At 43.8% G+C, this 17,004-nt stretch overlaps 1 protein-coding gene across 7 annotated transcripts in view; it reads right to left on the bottom strand.

Moving 5' to 3' along the window:
• Positions 1-17,004, bottom strand: part of tbc1d1 (TBC1 (tre-2/USP6, BUB2, cdc16) domain family, member 1) — a 393,938-nt gene that overhangs the window by 88,895 nt on the left and 288,039 nt on the right. For 6 of the 7 annotated variants that reach the window (XM_072496556.1, XM_072496560.1, XM_072496557.1 and 3 more), the window contains one exon: positions 6,767-6,952. The exons of the other annotated variant lie outside the window; for it this stretch is intronic. In XM_072496556.1, the coding sequence (XP_072352657.1) occupies positions 6,767-6,952 (186 nt within the window). The remainder of the gene's footprint in view (positions 1-6,766; positions 6,953-17,004) is intronic. 7 annotated transcript variants of the gene reach the window in all.

The following is a 17,004-nucleotide window of genomic DNA, read 5'->3' as shown; positions in this document are numbered from 1 at the left end:
AGATCCTTCTTAATGTCATTTTAAAATCAAAACATCAATAAATTCACAAAACATTGTATAGAACACTAACAGTAACTCATAATCTTCACGTTTTACAAGTTGTTTTTTGTTATTTTCCCCCATCTACCTCGTGAATGGATGGGCAATGTCTCAATATTTCATACAAGCCAACATTCTACATGTGCAGGAAATATTGTATTAACCAACCGGAATGATGACAAAACCTAATCCTGTCCACACCCAATTCACAAGCTTGAACCTTTTAGAAGGATAGCAATTGCAATTTGGAATCCAAAATGAATCTCCTGAATTCCCCTTCAATTACAGAACTCCCTCCACTACCTCAGTGAAGATCACTAACTTGACACAAACCAGCGATTACACACAGAGGGGTTGTGAGGTGAGCTGCTCTATTGAGCTGCAACAGGACTAGTGTCAAACTCCAGTGTGTCCTTCATTATATATGCATGGAAGGATCACACAGTGGCTTTCCTGCCAGTTGAGGGCATTGGGCAAAGGAGCTCCTTGAGGCCCTCCAAGGAACTCAGGAGCCTCAAATACACTCCACCCACGCCCCATCACCAGTACAATCCTGTCTCTCATCTGGTGTTGGAGAATAGTCACTTGTTTGCAAAGCATTGTATGGCTTTCCGTCCAAAGCTGGTGGGAAGTTGACCAAATTGGATTTAAATATAGGTCTGGAAGTTAAAATACCCAGAGCTTCAATTTTGTAATTTACTTCTATGATCCATTTATGTCAAAGTATAAAGATATAGATAGAGAGAGAGAGAGAGACAGAGAGAGAGAGAGAGAGAGAGCGCGAGACAGAGACACACAGACAGAGACAGGCGACGTGGGTTCAAATCCCACCACATCAGGTGAATTGAAGGTGAATTTAAGTTATAAAAAAATCTGTAATGTCAAGCTAGTCTCAGTAATGGTGACCATGGAGCATGAAACTGTTATCGATCATTGTAAAGACCTATCTGGTTCAGTCATGCCCCGAACCCGGTCTGACATACGTGTCACTCCACACCCACAGCACTGCCCTCTGAAAAGTTCAGTTCAAGGGCAATTAGGGATTGGTCAACAATTGCTGGCTTTTGCTAGGGATGCCCACATCCCATAAAAAAAAAAGAGGAAAAAAATAAGAGAGGTTAAACCCAGCCCATATTTGATGGAGTCATTAACAGAATAGGAACCATTTAACATGCACTGCATTCAAATATCAAATCAAATTTTAAAATGCAGATGTTGATTGAGAACGATTTAGATGTGCCTAATCATTTTCATTCCCTGTAAACCATATACTTCAGAATGACTGAATGCAATTGCATGGACTTCAGTTAATGGCAGCGTTCTTTTACAGAGACCTGTTACTTTTTGTCCCCCTTCCATGCTCTTCAATCAATCTTCACATAAACAGCCATCTCCAATCAATTGAGCAGGCAGCAGGTCTTCTAGTACCCACTGTAAGTGTGTCCACGTACAAGGGTATATTTGGCATTTGGCCTTCTCTCAATACATCTTCACAGACACAATTAAGATGGATAACGCCCCGCAAGAGGTCTGGAAAAAGCCACGTCTTACCATTTCTTCAAATTGATATTTTTGCGCAAGTTTCTATGCACATGCGGGAATATTTTGCCACCCAGTAAAGCTCAGTAAATTCACCCCTGATAACAGCCATCTTCACTGCACTGAGGGGAACTTATTTCCCACATCAGCCATTTATACCTCTGTAATACTGGAGCAGTCTTTCAAAATGTGACTGACACAGGCTCCACCTGCTTCACACCATGAAATTTGTGCTAAGTTCCTCCCTTTATAAAACTTAGGGCCAGAGTTCCGTAATGATGGGAGCCTCTCCATTGTGCTGGAAATGACTGTAAATCCCAAGCCCCACCCCCAAACAAAACAATTTTATTTTTGCGAGAGGGAGAATGGAGGCAGTGCATGTTTTGTGCACATGCATTTTACAGCGGCAGCTGGCAATTTAAGTCAAACTTTGGCAGCGTAGGAGTGTGGAACCTACAGTGTGCAAAGTAGAACTGGCAAGAGCAAGTCTGAACTTGGCATATTTCTGTGGATAGCCAGGGGAAGTGTGGTATCGCTGTTGACTGTGCTTCAAAAATGTATTCACAGCCACAGAAGTGACAACATCAATCTCAAGTCAATCCAAGAAAGTCGGAGTGTGGATCACCTTCCAGAGGGCAATTATTTGGGCCCTACTAACTTGTGCTGCCAGGTGCCAGGAAGAAAGCACAAACCTATGTGAGAGAAGGGGCACAGGGCTTCACGACAAAGAACATAGAAGATGGGCATGGCACCCTCATACTCCGAGACTACTGAAACCAGTCACCATGAGCAGCCGTGGGAGGACCGAAGCGGGGGGGGGGGGGGAAAGAGAGGCACCATGATGTGCACCAGGAAGGGCGAAGAGGAAAGGCAAGACAACCATGTCGAAGGCAACTAAGGCTAAACCATGAGGTGGTGACAGACATATATGTCATGTGATCTAATAGCAACTCAAGCCACAATCTACTGACCTCCTTGCCCTGCCAGTGGCTCTGAGGATCACCATCATTCTGAATTTCTATGCCGCAGGATCTTTCTAGGGCTCATCAGCAGACAGGACGAATACACTTCAGCCAACAGCACACATCTGCTTTGAGGCTGTAACTCATATCCTGTTTGTTCCATGTAGATTTGGCATCTCAGATGCAAAAGCCAAAGTCTTCGCCCAACTAGCAGGATTCTCTAGGGTGCAGGGAGTCATTGATTGCAGCCATGTTGCCATTAGGGCCTCAACTCAACATGAGGATACTTCTGTCAATCTTCCACTCAATAGCCAGGTGGTTTGTGACCACCACAAAGTCTCCTTCATATGTCAGCAAAGGTATTCTGCAGCTGCCACAATTCCTTTGTACTAAGGAATTTGCAACTCCCTCAGATATTTCAGCAGTAACACAGATCTCTGGTTGGCTTCTAAAGGACAAGGACTAACCCTCAAGATCCCCTTTAGGAACCCTCATGCAGAGGCAGAACACAACTACAACATCAGCACCATTTTGCAGGTCTTTGGCATTTCAAAGATGCGGTTCAGGAACCTTGTTTGCTCAGGTGGAACTCTCCAATATGCCCCCACCAAGGGGATCAAGAACAATAGTGGTGCAGAACATTGTGAAACATAGGGGCACACAAATTGATGGCAATGATACCATGGGTAGAGTTACAACCTCGGAGGAGGAGGAAGATGAGCGAGTAATAATAATAATAATAATAAATCGCTTATTGTCACTACTAGGCTTCAATGAAGTTACTGTGGAAAGCCCCTAGTCGCCATATTCCGCCGCCTGTTCGGGGAGGCCGGTACGGGAGGAGGAAAATGACGGGGATGAGGAGGAAATCCAGTCCATCCAGAAGATTCTGAAACGGATGAAGATGCGAATGACAGAGCAGCTGCGAGGCACGGCCACGCAGCCGAGTCTGACGCTGTGTGGAAGGAGATCATCACCAGATGGGCTCTTGGGGAAAATAGGTTCTCATTAGCTCGTCCTATCTCATAAAAATTAATGAGCTGGATTCAATCACAATCATATAGCTGAAAGCCCTCACAATTATAACCATGGGCCCCATCATATTGTAAGCAAACACAGTAGTAAGTCTTTCATAAGCTAGTGTATTTATAGGAAATCCAATAACTGCGAGTAAGGGGCCTGTGATGCCAACTTGTCCATAATCAAACCAGGCCTACAATGCTGAGAGGAACACAATATCAGAATTCAAGCCCTATACATGCTGATAGGATTGTATATTGTAGCATGTATGCAGATAAGACATCTCACACATGGAAAGCCCATAACTGTGTAACAACAGCTCTTGAAAAGAACTTGCACACCATCCATTCTGGTCAACGGTCCAGTTTCTGATGTGGGCACCAAATGCAATATTGGCTTCCAAATACCTCGGCTTACAGCAAAAGTACATCTTGTGACACCCGGAATTTAAATGCAGCCCAAGTAGTGGGCACTGCAGATGCCCAATATCACCTGGACGGCACACGGCATCTCGAGCAATGAATCGTGCACCTGGGCCAATCTGTAACACCCGCAGTGGCAGCAATGCGTGCCATCTATAAGATGCAGTGCAGCAACTGAACAAGACTTCTTCAACAGCATCATCCAAACCTGCGACTTCTACCACCTGGAAGGAGAAGGGCAGCAGATGTATGGGAACACCATCAGCTGCGAGTTCCCCTCCGAGTCAAACACCATCTTAATTTGGAATTATATCACCGTTCCTTCACGGTTGCTGGGTCAAAGTCTTGGAACTCCATCCCTGACATCAGTGAGTGTTCCAAGAACACGGACTGCAGTCCATCACCACCTTCTCAAAGGCATGAAAGAATGCTGGCCTAGCCAGCAATGCCCACATCCCATGAATGAATAAAGAAAGATGGATGTTTTCTTCGTAATATGTGTGATGGGCATTATTGCTTAAGGAACTGAAGCAACACACAGAAAAGGACAAAAGTATGGTCCATCTGCAAATTTAAGAATGAACATCCTTCGATGGTTTTATAAACTAATTTTATTTGGAAGATCTTATTTAAACTGTTTATGTATAGAAAAGTCTTCTGCAAAGTTGTACACCTACTCAGTCCCATCAAATTATACAATGTAACGCAATTACTTTCCCTAATCATTGGCGTGATTCTCTCAGCCGGGCCGGGCTGGAGAATCCCCGCGACCGGCGCGAATTGCACCACACCACCCCGATTCTTGCGGTGCCGGTCACGGGCCGCTCAACACGGCTGGCCCGCCGAGTCTTTGCGCCGGTGGGACTGCGCATGCGCGGGTTTGCGCCGGACGCACTGTGCATACGCGCAGCCCCCTGCGCCCATTCCACGGCTGGATCAGCAGCTGGAGCGGCGTGAACCGCTCCAGCGCCCTGCTGGCTCCCCCTGTAGGGGTCAGAATTGCTGATCCTGAGGCAGTGTTGACGCCGTCCAGAAACGCAACGGCGTTTCCGACGGCGTCAACACTTAGCCTCAGGATCAGAGAATCCCGCCCCATATGTTACAATCCCAGCTGATGTTACTACTGATCAGTCAGGTCCCAGAGCAGAACCCTGGCTTGATAAATCGTAATATTTTTTAGAAACACAGATGAACAGTAACGCAGGACTGCCAATTAACTTTTAACAAAGAATAAAACATTAAACAAGAAAAGGCTAACTATAGTACACTATTCCTTCACCCCAGCTATATCTTTACAGGTATATACAGATTTATAAGATTGCACAAGTTACAAAATATATGTTATACTCTAGTATTCTCAGTAAGTACACAGTCCACGTAAAACAATAGACGAACCGTGGTCAGACACACCTCACTCTGAAATCAAGTGACAGATACCCCCCGATACGCCTTCTGTGGATTTCTCATCAAATCCAATTGGTCTCACTGGAACTCTAACTTCCATACGAGGGTTTCCAAACTCCATTCTCAAAGAACACACTTGGATTCTTCCCCCTAAACAAAGCTTTCTCTTGGATGCCTTCACCAAGGATCCATTTCCAGGATTTCAACCTCTCCTTCAGTATTCCTCTGTCCTGGATTGCCACGTGCATTCAAGCTTCCACAGACTCTCTCAGGTATCCAGCTACACCACCAGAACACCATTGCTTCTCTAGCTATATTAAGATGTCACCAAACGTTTGGTTTATCTCGGATGTCTGGCTTCTCACCCAGCTGACTTTGAATCTGTTCCTTGCAGCGGTCTCTTTAATTCAAAGCATTCTTCCTGCTTCTTACTTGAATTCTCCTTCACAGGACCTTGTTCAGCTTCTTGATCTTTGTTCCTTTAACTGAACTGCTTTCCTGAGGCATTCTTTTTATCCCCACTCCCTGTTTTTGGAACTCTCTTTTGTTCTTTTGGGAAGTCTGCTTTCTGAAGCTCCCTGATCCTCTCCAGTTTCTACTAGCTCTAGACTTACAACTAACTCAAGAAGTTATTTCTGCTCTAGGGTGGCCCCTGTATGCTCATTAACAGCCTATTTTTCATCCAAACCCAGTTTGCTTTCACATCGCAAACTCTCCTTAATACGCATGCATCTAAACCAAATTGCGTCATTAATCTTTTCAAATACAGGAACACAAAGTTAAACTTACTTAATACCCACAAATACAAATCACAAATATAAACTCTTTAAAACAACCTCCGTTTCCTGACACATCTCACAATGTTCCCTCTCACACAACAACCTGGAAGTTACTGCATAAGTTGTGTCCTCTTCAAGATCTTGTTACACAAAAGAAAAATTAGAAGTATCACGCACTTAAATGAATGGGCCACACAACAAAAAGAAATTTGGAAGGGGCATTGCATCTCACTACGATATTATTCACTTACTCAGGTATTGATCTGCGGCTCACGGGCTAGAGGTCAGATACAAGCTTAAAAGAGTTGCAAATCTGTTTAAGACGATCCTCTTGTTGGGTAACAAGAGGTTATTAATTGTTTATTTTCTGTTCCATTCATGCTTGAAGCAAGAGTTTCTCGACATTCCTAGATTAATGAACTATCTTGCTCGTAAATAAGGTCCCAATCGAACAGTTCGAAAGGTGGGGGGAAAAGAACATGCTGCTCCCTAACACTTGGCCCCATACCCTGACCATTGTTTTCTTGGTTTCACAAATGGAAGTGGTGCACTGCAAGGGTGCTGAGACATCGGGAAGTGCAACAATCAAGGTTCCACTAACCTTGTAGCTTTTGGTTTTCTTTTTCCATTCTCAGAAGCAGTATCTGTTGGAGAATTGCCTTCCTCCATAAATCTCGGAGTTCCCCTGATGTACGCTTCCTTTCCTCTGCAACTGCCCCCAGGTAACTGTCACTACATGTTGCTGCCAAAGACGCCCTTGAGGTAACCTCTCCTGCATCTGAGTGATCTATGAAGACAGTCAGTAAAGAAGTTATCTTCTTCTGAAAACCAATCACACAGCTAAGATAAAATGTAATGTAATTTCCCAATAGTTCAACTGGTTAAACGTGGATGGAGCTAACTTAGATCGCCACGGTTTCCGGTGTGATCCCCAATTCATCTCAAGTTTGCCGATCCTCATTAGGCTCCAATAATCTATATACAATACATATATTATTTACAACCAACCCATGAATGAGCACACTCAAAGCAAAGGTAATTTGTCCCAAAATAAAAGTATCTTCTTCAAAATTAAGATAGGAATGCGTGAATTGAGCAAAACTAACAGGTTGAATTATGGAGTACCTCTACTTGCACCCATTTCTAGGATATTAGGTTACTATCTGAACTACCAAGAAATCAGCTTTCGACTTTTTTATCTTATCAAAGTTTCACAGGTAGAAGTTAGAAATACAATGAAAGGCTAATATGACGATCACACATTCTAAGAAAAAGGTAAAGCAGATATATAGATGCCCTATTGAATGAAAAAACAATATGCTGACGGTAGACGTTTAGTTCCCAGTCAGTCCTTAATTAGCCCATTTCAGCAGTAGGTGAGTCACTTTAGTTGGCCACAACACAATATAAAAAGAAACATAGCCGCCACTCCCAATCACTGTCAAGTGACTCTCAAACTACATGCACATGAAAGTCAGAAGGGATTGAGGAGATTTGAGGAGAATCATAGAATTTACAATGCAGGAGGAGGCCATTCAGCCCATCGAGGCTGCACCGGCCCTTGGAAAGAGCACCCTAATAAAGCCCACACCTCCACCCTATCCCCGTAACCCCACCTATCCTTTTTGGACACAAAGGGCAAGTTCTCCTAACCTGCACATCTTTGGACTGTGGGAGGAAACCGGAGCACCCGGAGGAAACCCAAGCAGCCAAGGGGAGAACGTGCAGACATCTCACAGACAGTGACCCAAGCTGGGAATCGAACCTGGGACCCTGGAGCTGTGAAGCAACTATGCAAACCATTGTGCTACCGGTGGTGTAGTGGTATTCTCACTGGATTGGTAATCCAGAGGCCCAGGGTAATGCCCTGGGGCCCAGGTTCGAATCTTGCCACGGCGAAATTTGAATTAAATAAAAATTTGGAATTAAAAGTCAAATGATGACCATGAAATCATTGTTGTGAAAAATCCATCTATCACCCTTACCTGGTCTGGCCTGCATGTGTCTCTAGACCTGCAGTAATGTGGTTGACTCTTAAATGCACTCTGATATGGCTTAGCAAATCATTCAATTTACGGAAAATTAGGGATGGGATAAATGCTCGCCCAGCCAGCGACAGCCACATCCCCAAATGATATTTGTTTTTAATTACTGCGGTGATGGCCGTTTAGCTTCAAATAGCTGTTGATCTTCACTATGATCACATGTTGAAGAACAGCCAACTCAAACAAGATTCTGCAACTTGAGAGGAAGTGGATAATACATGAAAAAAGTCCACACATTATCACGGAATCATGTGGGCCATTCAGCCCATCATTACTGTTCTAGTTCTTCGAAAGAGCTAAACAGTTAGTGCATATTCTCATGTTTCTTCCCAGGGCATTACAAGGTTTCCCTCTTCAAGTATATATCCAATTTCCTTCTAAAAGTTACCACTGAATCGATTTTTGCCCCCCTTTTATGCAATGTATTCCAGATCTGAACATTTGGGTTGTAAAACAAGAAACTGTCATCTCCCCTCTGGTTCTTTAGTCAATTATCTTAAATCTGTGCCTCTGGTTGCCAATGACAATGGTCCATTCTTATTCCATGAAAACCTTCTGAACACCTCTGTTTAATGTCCCTTTAAACTTTTCTGTCCCAAGGAGAATAGTCCGGCTTCTCTAATCTCTTATATAACTGAATTTTAAAAATATTCCAATAATCTTCATTGCACCAAGGCCTTCACATCCTTTCTAGAGTGCAGTGCCCAAAATTAGACAATACTCCACCCAAAGCCTACTTAGTGATTTATAAAGGGGTAACATAACTTCCATGCTTTTATACTCTTCAAAAAGCTTACATTTTCATCGTGCCTTTCATGATCACCAGATGTCCCAAAGTGCTTTACAGCCAAGAGCACTTTTTCAAGTGCATTTACTATTGTAATGTAGGAAGCTTCTATTAATAAAGTCAAGGATCCCATGTGCTTTTTAAAAAAATATGGTCTTGCAGCTTGTCCTCCCACCATGGAAGGTCATCAACAGGCCAGCCAGTGCAGCCACTGTGCTGATCCTTTAAGTTATAGTTTCAATTGCTGGACAGAGAGTCCAAATCACAAATAATTTATATATCCAAGTTATAAACAAACAAAACCCAACAACAATGAGAACTTGCTTTCACATGTCGCTTTTATGAAGCACTTTGCAGGATTATAATCTGACATTAATGTCCAAAAGCCGAGTCAAAAAGCAGTTTTTAATGAGGATCTAAAAGTAGGAGTTTGGTGGAGAGATCGAGACATTTAGGGAAGGAATTCCAAAACGTTTATGGTCTAGTCAGCTGAACATACAGCCTAAGAATGGTGAGGTGAAGAAAGGGGGAGGTGGACAATAGTCAAGAGAGCAGGGAACATTACATTCTTCAAGTGCTGTAAGGTTGAAGTGGTTACGCAGATAGGGATGAGTGAGGCCATAGAAGAAAATAAACATGAACTTGGGATGAGCATTTTAAAATGGAGGCACTTGGGGACTAAGAGTTAAATGTAGGTCAACCTTTTATTTGAGAAAAAATACAATTAAAAGTTCTGAAAAATCTTGGCACAGATGGGGCGAAATTCTCTGGAAATGGCGCGATGTCCGCCGACTGGCGCCCAAAACGGCGCCAATCAGACGGGCATCGCGCCGCCCCAAAGGTGCGGAATGCTCCGCAACTTTGGGGGCCGAGCCCCAACATTGAGGGGCTAGGCCGACGCCGGAGGGATTTCCGCCCCGCCAGCTGGCGGAAACAGCCTTTGTTGCCCCGCCAGCTGGCGCGGAAATGACATCTCCGGGCGGCGCATGCGTGGGAGCGTCAGCGGCCGCTGACAGTTTCCCACGCATGCGCAGTGGAGGGAGTCTCTTCCACCTCCGCCATGGTGGAGACCGTGGCGGAGGTGGAAGGGAAAGAGTGCCCCCACGGCACAGGCCCACCCGCGGATCGGTGGGTCCCGATCGCGGGCCAGGCCACCGTGGGGGCACCCCCCGGGGTCAGATCACCCCACGCCCCCCCCAGGACCCCGGAGCCTGCCCACGCCGCCTTGTTCCGCCGGTAAGGTAGGTGATTTAATTTACGCCGGCGGGACAGGCAATTTATCGGCGGGACTTCGGCCCATCCGGGCTGGAGAATCGAGTTGGGGGGCCCGCCAACCGGCGCTGCGCGATTCCCGCCCCCGCCGAATATCCGGTGCCGGAGACTTCGGCAACCGGCGGGGGCGGGATTCACGCCAGCCCCCGGCGATTCTCCGACCCGGCGGGGGGTCGGAGAATGTCGCCCCTGAATTTCAAAGACAACATAGGTGATATACTAAATCTCTGTGTTAATTCCAATTTTAAAGTGAACCGTTGAGATGAAGCCAAATGAGTATCAAATGATACTATGTAGAAATTTGTTGGAGGACTGCATACCTTATCTCAGACCTCTATTACAGAGAGATATCAACAATGGAAGTAACACAGCCTTACAAATGGATGATTTTGTATGTATATAATGTGTATTAAATGCAAAGTCAAAATAAATGTTTAATACCTCAAGTCCAGGTAAAACTGGAAATCCAAGATCACGCAGTCTAACCTGCTTAGTTGTTATTTTAAAATTCCTGTATTTCAGAATCATTGTTCTCAGGTAAAAACCAAACAATCAATATTACAGAGATGTCAATAGTAAGAGCTTCGTAAGCCACACGTTACACATTTTTAGTTTGCTATGACACATACAATCATCAATGTTTGCTTTTTAGCAAAACCTGATGACATTATTTTACATAGATATTTTTCATGCTACAGCTTGTATGCGAAGCATCGGACTGTTAAAAATAAATCAAAAGATTGTGTTTTTAATTTTAAGTGAGTACACTCAGTTTAGTACTACAATCGATCTTCTCAACTCATTTAATTTGTTCCTGAAAGAATAACTCCCACGTGTAAACAGTTAGAAATTACTGGCTTCCCACTTAAACATGTGCGAAGTGAAACTGGCAGGAGCTACTCACAATCTACCAAGTCACTCCTACGTTGTACTGACATGTCAGGGCATAAGTGATAAAACAATACATAAAATTTTACGCAAGGCCTAAAGTTACAATCGAGTGAAAATATCATGGTGGAAATTTAAAAGAAACAATTCAAATACCATTGCCTTACTCTAAAACCTGAGGAAGAAGCAGTGCTCCGAAAGCTAGTGTTTGAAACAAACCTGTTGGACATTAACCTGGTGTTGTAAGACTTCTTACTGTGCTCACCCCAGTCCAACACCGGAATCTTCCCATCATGGCTACCATCGACACTGCAAATTGCCGGCTCAAAGTGGAGAGGATCTCCAGGAAGATCGCGCATATAGACACTGACATTCACCTGAGGAAGGAGCAGTGCTCCGAAAGCTAGTGTTTGAAACAAACCTGTTGGACTTTAACCTGGTGTTGTAAGACTTCTTACTGTTACTCTAAAACAGTCTTCCTTTTGTGAATCATTATCACGTAACATTATCCAATCTGAGTACTTTGATATACTATGATATTTAAACCATGGACCAGTCACACTACCTCATTATCCACATTCACTAAAAATCTAGTTGTTCATTTTTGCTGACTCAACATTCAGCATGAACACTATATTCGAATACACAGCTCAGAACAGTCGCAACTCCATGTCAAAGAATCACTGAAGCCGATACAAAGAACTCCAGACTTGACTTCTATAAAGCTGACAACAGTGCCACCTATAGGAGATGGTAAGAGGTATAATACAAACCCAGTGTCTCCATTAATGTTGGTAATTTTTATTTACAAACCGGTATATGTCCACTGAGTGCCTCAGAATTCTCACAATATCAGAAATACTGAGAAATGTTTGGCTAATCTATATCAAACATATCGGTGGCTGCTGGCATCCTATGAACTCGATTGTGGTAGAGCTTTAATGCGGATATCAAACGGTTAAAAAAGCTCTCACCACAACATTTTTAACATCAAGTACAACTAGACATTGCTTGTTGTGATTTAAGCACCTGGCAAGCATCACAAGTAGGATCATTTCAGCTACTACATTAAGATACACAATTATCTCCTTCCCTTGGTTATTGTGGGTCTGCATCAGGTGCTGTTGAGCCTGGTGACTGAGTGAGTTTTAATTTCTCTCTAATAAATATAGCTTTTTTAATTTAGCAATCAACTAAAATTGCTCTTAAAGTTATGAGAAGTTTATTCCAGGTTTAAACAGGGATGCACAAGCTCTCAAGAGCAGCTGCAGCTAGTTGATCACTAACTAGCTGAAACTGGTTTTCAGAGCTGGATTCATTTGTTTTTCAGCAAGTATAAAAACAGGGGGCCCTCTACACCGAGTGCTATGCTTGGAGTTTGGTGAGGAGGAGGAATTGTAAATTAAGAAAAATAAATGTATTTAATAGAGGGCAGGCTGGGTGATGCGTCACAGCTGCAGCATGTGAGAGCTTTTGGAAACCGCTGCAATCACATCTACAGTAAGTGTCTGTGGCTTGAGAGCTTTAGCAGACTGAGCTTCAGACACTGTGACTCACTAGTGAGGGGGAAAGTTACCTGGACACCGCTTAGGTTTGCGTCATCTGATATGGGCAGTGCTCAGGGACTGGTGGGTATGATTGTGAGATAAGCAGGTAAGGGGATCAAGAAGGTGAGAGTGGAGGAACCTCATCCCTTCAAGTGAGCGACACCCGAACAAGTGCTGGAATGTGGTGTTCATTGAAGCCTACTTGTGACAATAAGCGATTATTATTAAGTTTGAGGTTGTTAAAGGTTGTGCGGACAAGAGCCAAGGGCTGTGATATCGATGTGCAGGCTGATCATGGCACGATGATACAGGAAGCCATTCAAGTGGGAGGAGTTAAAATGACTAGTGCTAGTAGTGGACAGTATCGGCAGGAGGAGTTCTCTGCTGCTGAGCACAAGAATGCAGAAGGCGGTGTTGTCTTCCCAATGCCAGGGTTTGGGACATCTGCTGGGGGAGGGGGAAGATCCAATCCATGTGGTTCATGTAGGTACAAATAATGTACAGCTAAGAAAGAAGTTCTGCATAGAGCGCATGAGGAGCTAGGTACTAAATTAAAAAGCAGAACCTCAAGAATAATAATCTATGGACTATTACCCAAGCCATGTGCGAATTGGGATAGGATAAATAAAATAACAACGATAAACTGGTGTGGGAGAAGTGGATTCGGATTCATGGGACACTGACTCCAGTACTGGGAAAGTGGGGGCCTGACCGTTGAGACGGTCTGCACCGATGTGCTGGTGAGCTGCATAACTAGGGAAATGGAGATGATTTTAAACCAAATAGTGAGGGCAAGGGATCAAGTTTGGGAAGGTGTGGTAAATCCAAAATCAGATGTGGTAAAGACAAGAGAAAGGTATGAATATAGGAAATGATAAACAGACTATGACTGGGAGAGACAGAGTGTACGAATAGTCAATCGGCTGATAAGACTAGAGGTTACAAAAATAATAAAAAGGCAGAACTAAAGGGTCTGCATCTGAATAGCATTCAAAACAAAACATGAACAACCATAAATAAATAAATACTATCTGACAGCCATTACAGAGACATGGCTATGGGATCCGAATATTTACGGGTACATGATTAGGAAGGACAGTGTTGTAATCTGCACCAGATCTACCAGAATAGACCAATAAGCCTCCCTGTGAGCTTCATCGAATATGTGCTTCTCCACTGCGGGGTGGGGGCCCATCAGTGGAGCAATGGTCTCTATCATTTTTAAAAATAAATTTAGAGTGTCCAATTCATTTTTTCCAATTAAGGGGCAATTTAGCATGGTCAATCCACCTACCCTGCACATCTTTGGGTTGTGGGGGCGAAACCCATGCAAACACAGGGAGAATGTGTAAACTCCACACGGACAGTGACCCAGAGCTGGGATCGAACTGGGACCACGGCGCCGTGAGGTAGCAGTGCTATCCATTGCGCCACCATGCTGCCCTTAATGGACTCTATTATAAAAGCAGGCCGAGATGGGAGCCGGGCATGAGTAGTCCCAGCTGGGACTTGAGTGCACGGTGTACATAGTTTACCGTTTACCGTGCAATAAAATAAGTTTCTTTACACCTCTCATTTTGAACTCCTCTGCGGCCATTAAACACGGGAAGTTAGGAAGAGTTGGGGTGTTTAGGAGAGGTGTTCTTTTAATTAACAACAATATTAACACAATAGAGAGTGATGAACTAAGTTCAAGAAACTAGGATATAGAAGCGGTTTGAATAGAGGTGATAAATTATAAAGTCACTTGTGGGAGTGGTGTACAGTACCTCTGACAGTATCCACATGGTGGAACAGGATATAATCGAAGAGATAACGGCAGAATGTTATCTGCCAGAATGGCAGAGAAAATCATGGGTGATTTAAATCTATACAGATGGGGAAAACCAGAGAGCAGGCAATCCTAGACCTGGTATTGTGCAACAAGATAGGATTGTTAATGGTCTCATAGTGAAGGTACCTCTAGGGAGCAGCATTAATATGATTGAACTTTATATTCAATTTGAGGGAGATCAGAGTGGGTCCAAGACTAGTAATTTAAACTTAAAGAAGTGCAGTTAGAAGGGCATGAAAGCAGAGCTAGTTCAAGTAAACTGACAAATTAGCTTAAGTGATAGGCCAATAGTAAAGATAGTGGGTGCGATTTAATGGCCCCGTTGCACATGGCTCTAATCTGTGCACGCCGGTTAAATCGTGGGAGAGGCCTAAATCAGGATCCGCACCAGGTACCAATCAGTTTTGTGATCTAACTGGCCCGATCCAGATCCAGCTAGATAGGGCAGGATATCTTGAATTTTCTTCCTTAAAAGGCAGTGGAAGCAGTCTTTAAATATTTTTCAGGCAGAACTAGACAGATTCTTGATGAGCAAGGGGGAGAATGGTTATTGAGTTAGATGGGAATGTGGACTTGAAGTTACAAACAGATCAACCATGATCTTATTGAATGGAGGAGCAAGTTCGAGAGGCCTACTCTTGCTCCTAATTTGTATGTTTGTATGCTTGTCTTCAGGTTGAAGCAGAATCAAGAACACTGTGTGCAGTTTAGAACAAGGACTGCTTTGAGTTAATTTGCCTAAACCTAATTATTGCTTTAATGAGTAACTGAGTTGGTTAATGAGTTTAGCAGAGTTGATGTTGTACATAAACTTGTAAAAGACTTTTGGCAATGTATCATGTAAACTTTTTAAGTGTAGGGTTGCGACTCACGGGTGGGTGTCGGGAGGGTCATGGAGCAATCGGTTGCGGTTTCCCAATCGCAGGAGAAGCGCCCAATGGCTGCGAACAGCTTTTAAAAATGCCGGCCGCAACTCAGTGTTTAGGTTGAGAATGTTGGCTGCCCATCAGGCGGATCCGGCAGTGCACAGGCCCAGAGCATAGCAGGGCAGACCGTCTCCTCCTGACATCAGCACGCAGTACCAGGTCGTCAGAAGCGGCGGCAGAGAGTAAGCCACGTGCCCAGCACATACACTGACGTCACGCGGTCTGTGCTTTGGGCGTGAAATCATGGAGGAGAGATCTCTCTATTTTGTAGCTGCCAGCAAGCAAGCAACAGGACTGTGTGAAGAACTGAAGATGGATCATTTGTAATAAGGACGTGAGGGCCAGAGACACAAATAGGCCAGGATCTCACAACTGAATCTGCTGGAGAGCTTCTCAGGACAATCCACGGCAGGACAAAGCAGTGCGTGTGAGAGCTCCAGGCCCATTAATGAGCAACCAATTAAGAAGAAGCTAGAATTGGGAACAAAGTAGTATAAAGATGATTTCATGAGTTATGGCTTTGTTAATTGTGCTAATGTAAGCGGGAAGCAATGCCCATGTGTGTCATGTACAGGGAAGTACTGGCACATGAAAATTTAAAACCCTCAAAACCTCAAAGACATTTGAAGACGAACTGTGGCAAGTTCAGGGGCCACCTTCTTGATTTTTTTCAAAGGATGCAGTGAGGACTTAAACCCCCAGCTGAAGCCCTTAGCAGAAATGTAACACTGAATGACAAAGTTAATGAGATTGTGAGGACCAAGCAGGCTCATCTGCCACATTAAAGGTGAACAAAAATGGTGTGTTGCGAAGTTCTGATGGCGTGGGCTGTGAAGGTCGGCCGGCGTGGGTCTCAAAAGTCGGCCGGTTGGTAAAAGTAGGTCCCGGGAAAAAAAGTTTGCAAAACACTGAAGTAATAGACACATTGACAAAAAACCTCATGAGATTAAACGGGAGAGTGACGATGTGGATTGGCATAGGGGCAGAAAGCAGCATTGTTTTAGAATCACTGTTTTTCAGGCTGGAGTGATGTACAGATTAGTGTTCTCCAGGGAACAGTATAAGGGCTTCTTTTCTTTTTGATGTGTTACTAATGACCTGTACTTGAGTATACTCAACCAGCAACAGTTAAAAGATTTCTGAGCACCCACTTAGAAATTTGAAGTGTGAAGATAACACCCTCATATTGTAAGGAAAGGGAAATACTTTGTATGTGCTGAATAGAGTTTTTCAAATACTGTAAGTACTTATGGGCGACGCTGCAAAGTTGTTTTTCTATTTGAAAAAATGGCAGGTCAAGAGCTCAGGTAATTATGTCATTCAAATTATGCAACAATCATAATGTGCAGGAGGGGAGGCAGTGGCGTAGTGGTATTGTCACTGGACTAGTAAACCAGACACTCAGAGTAATGCTCTGGGGACCCAGGTTCAAATCCCTGCACTGCAGATGCTGAGGTTTGAATTCAATTTTAAAAATCTGGAATTAAAAGTCCAATGATGACCTGGAAACCATTGTCGTTTGTCGTAAAAACCCATCTGG

The sequence above is a fragment of the Scyliorhinus torazame genome, chromosome 3 (genome assembly GCF_047496885.1).
Source record: "Scyliorhinus torazame isolate Kashiwa2021f chromosome 3, sScyTor2.1, whole genome shotgun sequence".
Classification (NCBI taxonomy): Eukaryota; Metazoa; Chordata; class Chondrichthyes; order Carcharhiniformes; family Scyliorhinidae; genus Scyliorhinus; species Scyliorhinus torazame.
The sequence above is the reverse complement of the archived record's forward strand: the minus strand, read 5'-3'. Positions and strand labels throughout refer to the sequence as shown.